We start from the raw sequence: 14,255 nt of genomic DNA, 5'->3' as shown, positions 1-14,255 counted from the left end.
CTGCAGGGCTGACAAGCAGGACTTGAGGAGGATATTTAACTACTTCATGTACTATTTCCCTGCTCAGAGGGAGGCCATCCCTAATGGCCGTCCAGCCTGTTCTGAACAATTTCTAAGACACAGATTACCCAGTGTCGCTGAGACACACTAGAAGGTGCCCTGCAGTTTGCTAGGAAGTTTTGTTCATCATCCCCTACAAGCCTTCCTTGCTGCCAAAAATGATAACTTCAGCTGCCATCACTTTGACCTCTGAGAACAGATCATTACAGCACCTCTTTGCACACAGAGTTAGCATGGTCCCCTGGTCATTTGCAAATGAAACATAACCAACCACTTTAATTTTTTTCCTCAACAATTAAAAAACACTTGCTCTTGTTCTCTTCTGGACTCTTTTGAAGTTGTCCACATCTTCCTTAAAGCGTGGTCCAGACCCAGTGCCAGGCTCAGCGTTGCTTGGTGGCAAGCAATAATCATCTCCATCTCATACAGCCACTACTGCTGTTAACATCTTCCAGGGTGATCTTTGCTTTTTAGGTATCACAATTTGATTCATATTCTGTTTGGAGCGCAGCTGTAATCTGCAGATTATTAACTCCAGTGTTGCTGCTTATCCAGGTATTTTTCATTTCATTTGTGCTTATTTATTCCTCTCTTGAATGCAGCACTTTCCACTTCTTTTTCACAGCAGTTTATCTCACTGATTCCTGACCTTCCCTCTCATTTATCAGAAACATTTTTGAACTCTAATCAAGCCTCCCAGCCTGCAGCCCCGGTGAGCTGACACATTCATTGGTTTTATAAACGTAGCCTCTAATCCCTTGTTAATAGCATTAATGACAATATTTACCAGCAATAGATGTGAGAGACTCCTACAGAACTCCCTTCTTTCCTCCAGGTTTGACAACCTATTGGTATTTTTTATTCCCTCCTGCTCACAGAAAGTAAGCAGTCAGGGCTCTGTTCTCGCTTCCATACTTTTGGGGGCTTTTTGCCAGTGGAAGTATTTAATGACATGGTGAGGGGATTATTTACTCCATTATTCTCCACAGAGAAGTTGCCCAGTACTTCTGTGTTCACAGAAACCAGCCAATTCGCTTCCCAGCTCCTTCCCTTTCTCTGATGATTGCATCCTGATGGCCCGCTCAGTTGAAGACACAGCCTTCATTGCTAATCACTTTGCACATGCAGCCAATTGCTCTGATTTCACGATCAGCCCAAAGAAAACCGAACCACGGATAATAGCCTGTGGCAAGGGGACGCACATGTCCACCCTGTTATTAGGACAATCATGTCCTTCTCAAGGCTGGGTAGGATTTTTTCTCCCTAGGGAACAGACCAATACAGACGTGATGAAATTACTCAGTGCGTGGCCACGGCTGGCGGTGGCTGCAGAAGGCTGTCCTGCCACCTGTGGAAATCGCAGTGGTGGCACCACACGTGCGGGGCAGGTATCTCACAGCATTTGTACGCCTTCTGTCCATGGTGTATCTATTTGAATGCTCAGTTGGTTTGATGCCTTTGATCTATTTGCAAAATAAATTCACCAAGTCAGAACCCCAGTGATGAAACTGAATAATGTTTAGTGTTTGGCAGTAAGCACGTGCTCAGAAACATCTATTCCCTTTGTTTAGAGGACCAACTTGATATAGCAGTCACTGCCAGCCAGCTAAGGCAAGACACACCACTCCAACAGCAATGGGCATCAGTGCAAAAGGCTGGCTTGAAATAAACATGAAATCATGCTATATCAAAGGAATGGCAAAAAAACAATAATCTGTCATGGAGTGATGGAAGAAAAAATGTAGCATAGCCATAAGGCATTCTGAAAGAAGTAAGAGCATACTTCATGTGAGAAACGAGCAGTATCAGGCAACAACCTAACGATCTAAATGGTCATGGCCAGTCCTTCCTGAAAATACGTCTGCCACACTTATGTCCATCTGCTCTCCCACATCAGTAGGGCAAGTTGTGGTCTCACGCTGACCCTTGCTGTGGAAGTTTACTGTGATCGTCAAAAAAATTACAGACCAGCTCTGGCAGGGAGGCCAACCACACTCAAACCTTCCCTGGCCATTTGCCTAGCTCGCTCTGACCATCCTCTCTGTCTTCAAACCGATCCGCTGCTTATTTGAAGTCTCAAAATTTGGACCTGGTACGCTCACTGAGGCCTTAATATTTTGAGAATGGCGAAAGGATTATTTCAGGTGGCCTACATTCAGAACGTCCCACCGCATCTCCTGCCCAGTGTCTGTTCTGTGATCCACCATCGCCTGTCGCGACTTAACCCACAGGTGGCTCAGCACCACGCAGCCGCTCGCTCAGTCCCCCTCGAGTGAGATGGGGCAGAGAACCGAAAAAAGGTAAAAGTGCGAGAACTCGTGGGTTGAGATAGGGGCATTTTAATAAGAAAGGGAGAAGAAAAATAAAACAAGGATTAAAAACAACAAGTGATGCACAGCACAGTTGCTCACCACCAGCAAACCAATGCCCAGCAGGTCCCCAAGCAACAGCAGGCCCCCGGCCAGTCCCCAGTTTATTGTCCAGCACGACACCACATGGTATGGGACATCCCTTTGGCCAGTGTGGGTCAGCTGTCCTGGTTCTGTCCCCTCCCAGCTCCTCGCACACCCTCAGCACCCTTGCTGGCATGGCAGCACAAGCAGCCAAAAGTCCCTGACTCAGTGTAAGCACTGCCCAGTAACAATTAAAACATCGGTGTTAATGGCATTATCTTCATCCTAAACCCAAAACACCGCACCATAACAGCTATTATAAAGAAAATTAATTCTATCCCAGCCAAAACCAGGACAAACCTCAGACGCTTCTCTGCAGAATTGTTGCATAGCCAGAAAATAATGCAATTGGGTGCTACTTAAGTACTCTTATCTGAACTCATTGAATTTGCTTCTCTTACAGGTATTTTTTCTAATTCACAAACATACTTTTGAGTTTTAAGCCCGTATTTGAAAGTGTTTGAATTATCTCCAGTTAATATAACCTGCTAATTTAATAAAAACCTTTTATATATGGCGTCATCAGTGGCAATGACCAAATAGTACCAAAAGCAAGACCAGTCCCTACAGAAGACCAATGGATACATTTTTCCTGTTGGACGATGAAAGACTGCTAGCATTTTTCTGAACACAGCCTAACCAATTTTGTAGCATTTCATAGCCCTTCAAATGAAGCCATTATCTCCCTCTTTGCCTTTAAAATGTAATTTAAAAGCTTTAATAAAATTACATGGCAGCTGTTTCTTTCTTTTATCCTGAAGCTTATTATATTGCTTTTCAAGACAATCATTTCAAAAGTATGCATTTTTAACACATTTTTATTGGTAGCTGTAAACCTAGGTCTAGATAACTTTTGGGGGGGAAGGATGGAGAGAGGAATTGGCCACTTAGTTCAATGATTATTCCTCTTCTGTGAAGAATGAAGGAAAAAGAGACATCTAACATTTCAGTTCTCTAGATTTACTTTTCAGTTGTTCTTTTCATTAAATAATGGGCCCGACTTTACTTCTCTTTCTAGCCTGGGATTTACTGGCCTTTATGCACTTACTTAGTGCTTCACCGTCCTGATTTTTTTTTTAACACTTGTCTGTGCTAATCTTTTACATTTATCCATAGCAACATATTCTCCTTTTCTATTCTTTTTGATGTTTCTGTTTGAAGAACTTCTGATACAGTCACAATAGCCTCTTACTATGCTCCCTGGTTTCCCGCTGCATTGGCATAATTTGTCATTTGTGTCTTTTTATTAGTTCTCAAAGATGATAATCATTTATCATTCGGATTGTTTCAGCCATTTTTTGAATTATTCTGGAATGAATTACATCTGACCCTATTTAGCTGAGAATTTCCAGCTTTTCAAAATGTGTCTTTCCAGCGAATACCTGTTCTCCTGAATTCTTTATCTCTCTTTCAAATATTTCCCTGGGGACCACCCTTAACAAGCATTTTTGTGTATAGAAGTAAGCTGATTTGAAGGCCACGAAAATTCTGTTGTGTAGGCTGCTACCTTTCCCTACAATTACAGAATTCTGTTCTTCATAACTAAGATCAAACTAATTTCTTCTTCCAGATTAGCAAATGATAACACGCTAGTCTGAATGAAACCTAAAAGTTATTCTCAAATGATATCCTCCATGAGACAGTGCTCTTCCTAATCTGTAGGACGTTTGTGCAATTTGCACCCTGCACATTTGTACATTTTGTCCCATCATGTCACACTTCACCTTTCTTAAATATAAATACTCTTTGCTACTCTTAGTAATTAGAATAAGAGGACTATTAATTATGAAATGCTATCTACAACAGCATGGTAGATTTACAACCCAACATGTGCGTTACCAAAGTGTTACCTTGATCATGAACTCTGCATAGAGCTGCTTGCACCCTGCTGCCTGGCCAGGACACCTTGTTACTCCAAGTCCAGCTGCATATGGTAGAACTAGAAGCAACTCTCTGGTTGGAGAAGTGACAGTCCAAAACTGGAAATCCTGTTGGAGAGTACAGCAGCTAGCATTTCTTTGGAAGGAACGGGAGTTTTATGGCTCATTATTCTTCAGAACAAAGCCAGAAGGAAAAATGTCTCCATATGATGTTTTGCAGAAATTCAAGTTATGACCATTGACTCTCATCATTATTACTGGCATGACTAAGGCTACTGTGTGAGCCTGCATAACGGTATCGTACACGTTACAGAACTAGGGTGTTGAACACACAGGCAATGTCACCAGTCTGGAAAAAAATCTTTTTCCCACTAGAATACTTAGTCGTATGATTATACATCCTCAGTATGGTTTGGGTTGGAAGGGACCTTAAAGACCACCCAGTTCCAACCCCACTGCCATGGGCAGGGACACCTCCCAGTAGATCAGGTTGGCCAAGGCCTCACATCTAACCTGGCCTTGAACGCCTCCAGGAATGGGGCATCCACAGATTCTCTGGGCAACCTGTGCCAGGGCCTCACAACCCTTTGAGTGAAGAATTTCCTCCTAACATCTCATCTAAATCTCCCCTCTTTTAGTGTCATCTACAAACTTGCTGAGGGTGCACTTGATCCCATTGTCTATGTCATTGATTAAAACGTTAAATAGTACTGGTCCCAGGACAAATCAGCCCTCTGATTACATCTTTTTCTTTCCATTAATTATGTTAAATTTACACTCCAATACCAAACAGAAGGAAAAACAACAGTGTAGAACAGAATAGGTTGGAACCAGTGCTGGATATAATTTTTTGTTTTGATTAATTATTAATTTAATTATTAATTTTTGTTAATTAAATTGATTAAATAATAGCAATCCTTAAAAATTCCTCACTTGTTAATTTTGAGACTGATCTTTGCATTAATAAAAGGTGCTGATTAAGTGAGAGCTAATAAAGTTCCTTTTTTTTTTTTAAATAACTCAATCTGAAATGAATAAATACTAGATAAAACACCAGATAAATATATAAATACTAGATAAAAGAGGGAGAAATAAAAACTTGGAAGACCTGGAAACCGATTAATGTAAATTGGTAATTTTGGCTTTAGGAGAAAAACCTGCTAAAAGCATGGACCCATGTGAATTCATACAAATGTCAGCATAAAGATTCACCTAACAGAATGAAGCAACAGAAATATAGTATTAATTCAGCTATTTATAAAGTGCCAACAATACAAGTATGAAATATAAAGGCAGAAGATGGAAGGAGAACACCACCATTCAGTAGATTTAAACATTCTTTATGATGCACTTTCATCAAAATTTGTAATTGTCAGGTATCAAATTTCATTCATGCAACACCAATCCACTAAGAAATACATATCTTGGTGAGAAAATTAAAATTCATATTTATGTAAAAACTGTTTTGAAACAAAAATAAAACAATATTTATTTCTAAAAAAAAAAATTTCCCCCTTACTAACAGAATAATTATCTGGAAAAAAGAACTTCCTGCATGAGATAGTTAAAGGAATTTAAATATACTTAAAAATGGAAGATTCTGCTTTTATATAGTTATATGCCATTAATATTGAAGATACATTTCTGGAAAAAAACTTTTCATGCTTAAAAAACGCACCTTAGTTTCATACTGTACATTACCACATACAGTAGTAAGAAACAGAAGTAGTAAATAGTTTATATGCAAAGAAAAGAAGTTACATTACAAGACAGTTACAATTGTGACACACAAAAAATAAAAATGTTCAATTTTAACAGTATTTGAAGGCAATTCACAATCATTTCAGGAGTTTTGTGAAATTTAAGGCCATTAGTTCTAAATAAAATATATCTGACAAACTCACAAAACTGTGTATTTTGTAAAAACTGTACATGCAAAATCATTTCATAATTATATATGAACAGGCATATAATAAAATTTTTGGGTAGTTCAGTACACAAAATTGTGCACAAAGCAACATGGTTGTGCAATTTTTAAACCAGTTAATTAACATTATCATTCATGCATCCTGAATGGAAATGTGATTAAATGACAATATAAACCCAAATATTAAGAGCCAGCATCCCTTTGAATGGGCAATCTAGACAAAAAAGTTATAATTTTAAATTAAGTTTAAAATGATCCATTATAAAACATCTGCTGTAATCACACCAAAAGACTTTTCTGATGCAAAATTTCCAGTGCTTTAAGGAATGCATGATAAGATTTAATGAGCTCAGTGAGTCAACTGTAATACTTGAAGTTCTGATTTGAGGTAATTTTCTTTAATTACTTATAGCAAGTAACTCTTCTAATTTGCTTCAGTAACTAGTTTAAAAAACTGTAAACTTAGATAAACTTAGAAATTGGAGAATCTCTGAAAAAATACACATACCTCCCCCTTGAAGTTTGGAGTTGGTTGTAAGTCATACACAATTTATGATATTCACATTTTAGGAGCTTATTCTCAGAGTGTGAGATGAATAGATTACTGAGCACTGATTGAAGCAATTCAGATATTGGAAAACACACATATATTTGTCCTTTTCTTAACTTCCGCTTGTATTTGTCTGGACAAACATTCAAAGAGATATTGCTTCTCTTGTGATCTTGTGACAAACTATTGCAAGCTAGAAGACGTGTGAATCAATATTCCAAACTTTTATTCTTAAGAATAGTTATAAAAGTACTGAAATTTAAAAATAGTAACATGTAAACATTGATACAGAGGAATAGCATTCCTATACATTTATGTACACACAGTATTCAGAGAGGACATTTCTTCTGAGTTGAAATCCTGACTTGTGCTTTCCCCTCGAATAAATAGATCAAAAAAGCAGGGTTTCTTGTCCAAAAAAAGAAAAAAAAAAAAAGGACTCGGAGAGAACATACACATTTTCATCCTAGCATTTAAAAGCTTTTCAGTTGCTCATGCAACCTTATGGAGAATTTTGGTATGTGAAGAGAATTTTTCTAGCTCCAAAAAGCTACTGCTGCACCCAGAGACTCTCAACTTGTGAAGAATGCCAAGCACTTTGGAGCACTCAAATCTGAGTCTGTAACACATGAATAGGAGGTGTGTAGGGTGGTGGTGCAGGTGATGGCTTTATTCCTCTGACTCTCATGTACGACAGAAACTGGTCTGGGATCTCAGCTAAAACATCTTTAGCAAGTCTTGCCATGCTTAACACGTGGTTCCCACTTCTGTCAATGTAATCCCGGAATGGCACAAACTACAAAACAAAAGATACATTCACACAGGTCATTACGCAGACACAGAAGACATCTTACAACACAAAAATGAGAAAGTTTGATCTAGGGAGTTAAGGTACGTGAATATACTACCTTACACATTTTATATATGCATATACACATTCATATTTTGTATTTTATATACACACATTGTATCTCAATTTAAAAACATCTACTTTCTAATAGAAATAGTATCAAGCTTTCACTTGGGTGAAGCTCTTCATATTCTTAAACCATGGCTGGCTGAGATTACCAGTTACGTGCTTTATTGACGTATTTGGCTTGTCTCTCAACCCTGTTTATACAAGAAAGTAATTTTGTTTCACAAAGCTATTCTTAGCTTACATGTCCTGTTCATATAGGGCTCTCCTAACAGACTATCTCTGCTCTTGCAATTTGCGGACAGAATTTTTGCCATCTGAAGTGAACAAAACAAGAATGGATGACTTTATATTCTTAATCATTTTTCATTATACTTAGTAGGACTATGAACCAACTCAATACTTTTTACCTGACACTAACGAATGCATTAAGGCTCTAAGCTAAAAAGATTTGATTTCAAAAAAGAATGCGTTATGGGATACCCAGATCTGCTACACCTAAAAAGTTAGCCACCAGCTTTTCCTTGAAATTCATAATAATTAACAAGATGCTTGTGCTACTGGTAAGGAAAAAAAAGAAACAATCTAGGCTCCTTGATTTTTATTCACAGCAGGCAGCATGCAGAGATGTAGTTGGTAAAGTTATCTAATCAGTTGTGCCAAAAGGAATATTTATCTGAAATACTGCTTCTTGCTCAAATTTTGGGGTCTATCTCAGGATTGCAGTTGGGTGACTTTTCGAAACTGTGATTTATTTTCAAAAGCTACTAATATGGTTGACTATGCCAGAATTCAAACCCTAACAGTAATTTGTTTTCCCCTCATGAAACAGAGAAGACTTAATTGTTAACTTTTCCCATATAATACTCCAGGATAAAACTAGAACTAATTGAGAAGCCAAACCCAGAGATGTCTCATCTCCTGGCTGAACTCTAAAATGAGCAGACCCTTTTCCCCATTATACTAACCTGAAAAAAAATTGTCTTTTTGGATGCACATCAACCAAGACTTTATATTAAATTTCATTTTTCTAAAAAGCATTAAAGCTTTCAAGATTTAGGAGACCACTGAATTACAGCGAGAGTTTAACTTATACCACATTTCTGAGAGTCTTCCAGGAAAGACAGAAAAAAAACACAACACAAGAGATCTACTTAATATATTAAACAAATAAAGCAACTCTTCGAAAAAAAAAAATGAAGGCAACCTTTCAGCAATAAAGAACTTAATTAAATCATTTTTACATCAGCTCCGGAAAGCACTTCTCACCCTGGACTTATGAAACTAGATGAAGTTTATTGCTACCATTCTGCTATGGTTTTTTGCAATGAACTTCTTTATTTTCAGTGGAGTCAATATTAAAAAAAATGCTTAAAGGAGGCAGGATATGAAAAACATAGCTTGTTCATCAAAAGCAAAATAGTTGAAAATTAAAAATTGTTCTTAAAAGGCAGTATCGCTATAGATTCTATAGGGATACATGGAAACAATGGCACATGCAGAATGACACAGGTGCATGCAACTTGCATATTGTCTTGTTTTCAAAATCCGCCACAAAAATCAGAAGAGCGAAGAAGAGGGTTACAAGGGAAGATGGGTAACAAGGGAAGATGGATAAAAAGAATGGGGTACTATTATGTTTAGTGGTGCCCAGCTAGAAAGTTAAGTCATCTCTGGGATTGGAAATAACATCCACATTGGGAATGGAGATATCCCACAGAATTTAGGAATCAAATTTTCCATTCAGGTGAAATTTGGGAATTTGAAGGTTAGGTTTGACCTGAGGCATAGACAGCATTAGCAATAACTTTCCTATGCTTAATCTCGAGCTCTGGAATCTGTCCAGTAGCATCCCTATCAAGGCATCAATCTCCTACCAAGATATGTTTAGAATTCAAGTAAGAGTTGGCTCTTTGCTTCACTCCCTGGATGAGGATCTCAACTTGCCAGATAAACAGCTTCAATCCTTGGTGCTTAAACTATGTTGATTTACACTGAAGCCTGTGTCCAAATTAAGCATAAACAGCAACTGATTGGAGTATTTCCCCAGCAAGCAGTTCCTTAGAAAATGATGACTCAGTCACAGCATAGTTGAGTCTGGAAGTGACTTCTTGAGATTATTAAAAAAAAGCAACATTGGTTTCCAGAAGCCAGCACAGCACTGCCCAGTTTCAACAGCATGCTTCTTCTTAAACTCCATCACCTTACTGGTAAGAATACCTCTAACTGTCCCCAGAAGCATGAAGTTAGAATGACAAAAAAAAGGAAGTATCTCTGTAGTCTGTAAGTTTATACATTCAGCTGAGAAGGGATAAGCTTGGTGTTCATTTCGCTCTCAGATGGTTATTCCTTTTCTAATGTACTCTTATGTAAAAAACATATGCTCTCCGGTTTAAAAAAACAAATGCGTCCCATTTCAAGAGATCACCTTAACAACAGCCATGAAAACTCAGACCACATTTCTGCAGCAAAGGCTGGCTGTTTCAACAGCGAAGTTGTTGAAATGCAATTATACAATGCAGATGGTATGAATTAGTTCTCCCTGCCCTCTCCTTAAGGTATATAGGTATCAGAAGAGTTGTAGGAACTATGGACAGATAAACATATGCACAGATACACGAGGACAGATGGCAAAGAGAGCAAGGCCTAGAGCTACCACACAGAACAAGCAGAGGTGGTAGAAATCTTTCATAGAATGAAAGATGTAAGAAAAATTGAAGGGAGACTGAACAAATGCAAAATGCTTTGCCTTTAGCTTGAGAGTTTATATAAAATTTTAATATACAAAATGTTCAAGAGAAACAATAGGTACATTACCATGAGTAAATATTTTCCTAAAAATAAATAAACAGAAAGAGGAAAACAAAGGAGCAGAAATTAAATAAACTGAGGAAGAATTGGTAGATGTATAATTCAGACTCCCTATAATACTTATGTTTATCAGCAAGGAGGGAAAAACAAAGATCATGTCTTTCCACAAACTGCAGTCAGTAGTAAATATAATCAATACTGTGAGTCACTTATAGCGGGCAAATCTCTCCATTCCTAATTTACTTATTTCACAATAATACTCACTGTTAAAATTAACAGTCAGTTTTACTAGTTAATTTTAACTAACCTAACACAAAAAAAGATTATCTTTTTATCTTTTAGTAGTTTATTTTATAAACTCAAGTCAGTTTTATCCTACCATTTACAAAATAAAGGTCACACTAAACTTAAAGGGTTTGACATTATCCCTTTTTATTCATGTAGCTAGACTATAATGTATTTGTTATTATTTAGGCAGAAAGCACACAAAATATTACTGCCTTCAGCTAATTCAGTATGGCTTGGGGCAAAGTTCTGATTGAAATACGTTCATAGTAAATAAATGTTTTATTACATTTCTGATCTGCAGTGAATTCTAAGGAAATGCAAAAAGGTATTCACTGAATTTTAGTTTTTATCTCAGCAGAAATTAGAATATTTCTGATGCATAACATTTTCACTAATCTTTTTTATAACATTTGAAGAAGTCTATTTGTTTATGCTCACTGAATGTAAAAACAGCAGCTTTAGGAGATTCTGTTGTTTGGAGAAATTATGTACAATTACCTTGCACATATTTAAAGTACACAGTGCAATGCATGTCAGATATATGTGAATTAGCTTCAACAATTCTGACATGGCACAGGACTTTGCAGAAATACTAGTCCAGGATCCTGAAGCACTTCCAGTTCTGGAGGCAGCTTGTTTATAGTTGACTTAGGCCAGATACCTTAGACAGATATAATTATTTCTACAGTCACCAGGTTGATCTAATTTTTAAGTAGTTTGCTACTTTTCAAATGTCAATTTCTTTAATACTTCCTTTAGCAAGCAGGGACTAGTATGCTGAGCCATCAAACGTCTTTCTGTGTGTTTGGTTCCCCTTTAGTATCCCATGAAATAAAAATGAGCATCTAATCTCTAATTTGATCAAGAAAACAATTATGAAATCAAGTCTTTCCAGGTGTGTATGTAATCAGTAAGGCAAAAAAGGGTGCCAGGAGCATGGATGAAACACATGGTTTGGACAAGCTGTGGACTTCTAGAAATCTGCTGCCCTTGGGCAGAAAGGGAATTACGGTGGGTATGTGCACGCAGAGCTACCATACCGCTCTGCAAGTGGCTGCTTAGGTGTGAATGACAATCATAGGGCTGACTGAATGGTGGTAATGAGCAGGAACAGAACCAGAGGGTTTTGGCAGAGAAGTGGAGGAGCCTGTGGAATGCAGATGAGAACAGCACTTTTAAGGCTTTGTTCAGTCACCTGAACACAGTTGCCTGCTATCATCTGCGATACCTTGAGGCATGAGGCATCTGCATGGTCATATGTGGCTGACAGGACACGGGAACTGGGAGACACTCATGGTCTTCTGTACTGGCAGTTAGAGGCAAGGGAAGATACCCTACGCATCTCAAAACCACTTGCTAGAAGGCTAGGTACTGCTAATTTCCACAGAAGTTGCAGTTTTTCTTCATGGAATCACAGTGAGATCGCAGTACCTGGAATGCAGAGGCACCTAACTCTTCTCCCATGGCTGTATAACCCTAAGACTTTATCTCAGTGCGTTACCAGTTAGGGATCATTTTCTATTCAATGCATATCCAATATCTTGTGTTATATAAAGGCTTAGAGGTATCACAAAGAGTTTCTGAGCTCGTTATAAACATCCGTAAGATAAAGTATGACGGTGCTAAGGTAAAATGAAAGGTGGGAATATAGATAGAACAAGAAGTCAAAACAAAAAGGATCAGTAAAATGTAATGATTAGGGCAATTTTTCTCTCCCACCTGCACAATGTCTCTTTCTGCAAACTTTCCTCTTGAAGAAATCCTGACTACATCACCATCCAGTTCTTCCATAGCTTAAAAAAAGAAAGAAATTAATTTATCTGTGAGAGTTCAACTACCCAGAGAAAGCATAACTGAGGAAAACTTTAGTCAATTTACACTTTTAGAGGAACAAAACCAACAACTGCTATCTTAAGGTAACTCTTTAGATTATTTGCTCTATAAAATACATAATGTATTGCAGTTATTTTGTACTTTTTCATGCTAACAATACCTACTTTTTGCCTTTATTCTCATCTTCAGAACAAAACACACCATGATAAGGTCCACCATATCCTTCCGGCTCCCAAACCAGCAAGCATATCCTTTTGGTAAGGCTATATTCATACTTTCATAGGTGGAGAAGAATTCATCTTCAGAAATTATTGTTACAGAAGGTAACAAAGGATATAGCACAACAAGGCAATAACATTCATACTGGAAATGTAACGACTGTTATTACATATGAATTAGGAGTTCTTAAAATAATTTTCTTAAATTTACTAGCTAGCTCTTGTATTTTTTTGAACAGGGTCCAGGAAAATTCTGTAATTGTCAATATACCCAGAAGCCATTCTAGACTTCTGTAGGAAGGCATACCTGCTCTACAGTTAGTGTTGCAATGGATGGACCTGGGGTTACAAAATAATTGCTCAGCCATTGGATCAGCAATCCTACAATCCTTCTTTCAGTACGCTGTATGAAAATCTAAGCCCTGGAGCAGTAGACCTTCTTAGGGCTTTACAAACTGGGCTGAGCTCACTGAACCCAAAATTTCAAAACCCATTTCTTCCAACGCAAGAACTCGAAAGCATAAATAAAGCTATCAGGATCCAAGTTCAAACAAAACAAAAGAATATATTTCTGCAAAAAATAGTTAGTAGGCCTGTAAAACACATTGCTAGATGTTGCTGTTGATGCAATAAATATATGCATGTTCAAACCAGAAGACTGGACAGGTATTTGAAGAGAAGACCCACTGAAAATTTCCAAAATAAACATAAACCACATTCTGCTCAGGAAATTCAGAACTAAAGACAGTATTCAGGGAAATATCTTTTTTGATTATTTCATTTCTAACATTCTCTAGATAAATACCTGCGGCCATTTCACAGACTGATCACTGGGCAAAACAGAACACTGATCTGAGCCTTCATAGTCATCCTGACATCCTTGTGTAAAGCTGCACCAAATGTACATGCCATCTATCAAAGCGCCAGACTTTTATCCCTCTGGTAGCCCCTAGGGGCTTTGAGATCGAGAGTGGACGGTGGTATCTGGAAAGAAGTAGCTCAGTCTCTCTACAGCAGCTTGACTGGTTCACCTTTGAACTGTAAGAATATGCCTGGAATGTACACGCTCTTACACACACACTTTTTCACTATCCACATCAAAAACGGAGACTGTTTTTTTTTTTTTTTTCAGAAATAACTTATGTATATGGGACAAATCATTTCTCTGTCCTCTTGACTGTTGTTGTTGTCTACAGATCTGGCACACATCTAACTGGTGAATTTCACTCATGGGGCATGGGTCCAAAGATGGAAACTGTATCCTGCAGTGGAAACAGAATCCTGCTTGAACAAAAGTTATAGGGATGACACCCTAAAAA

The 14,255-nt window shown here is 37.8% G+C and overlaps 1 protein-coding gene across 2 annotated transcripts in view; it reads right to left on the bottom strand.

Moving 5' to 3' along the window:
- Positions 1-5,717: 5,717 nt before the first annotated feature.
- Positions 5,718-14,255, bottom strand: part of CPNE8 (copine 8) — a 103,469-nt gene continuing 94,931 nt past the window's right edge. For both annotated transcript variants that reach the window (XM_035549279.2, XM_035549280.2), the window contains exons 19-20: positions 12,605-12,678; positions 5,718-7,666 (exon numbers count right to left, since the gene is read on the bottom strand). In XM_035549279.2, the coding sequence (XP_035405172.1) occupies positions 7,478-7,666; positions 12,605-12,678 (263 nt within the window). In that variant the 3' untranslated portion in view covers positions 5,718-7,477. The remainder of the gene's footprint in view (positions 7,667-12,604; positions 12,679-14,255) is intronic.

Source organism: Cygnus atratus, chromosome 1 (genome assembly GCF_013377495.2).
Source record: "Cygnus atratus isolate AKBS03 ecotype Queensland, Australia chromosome 1, CAtr_DNAZoo_HiC_assembly, whole genome shotgun sequence".
NCBI lineage: Eukaryota > Metazoa > Chordata > Aves > Anseriformes > Anatidae > Cygnus > Cygnus atratus.
This window is presented reverse-complemented; position numbering and strand designations above follow the sequence as displayed.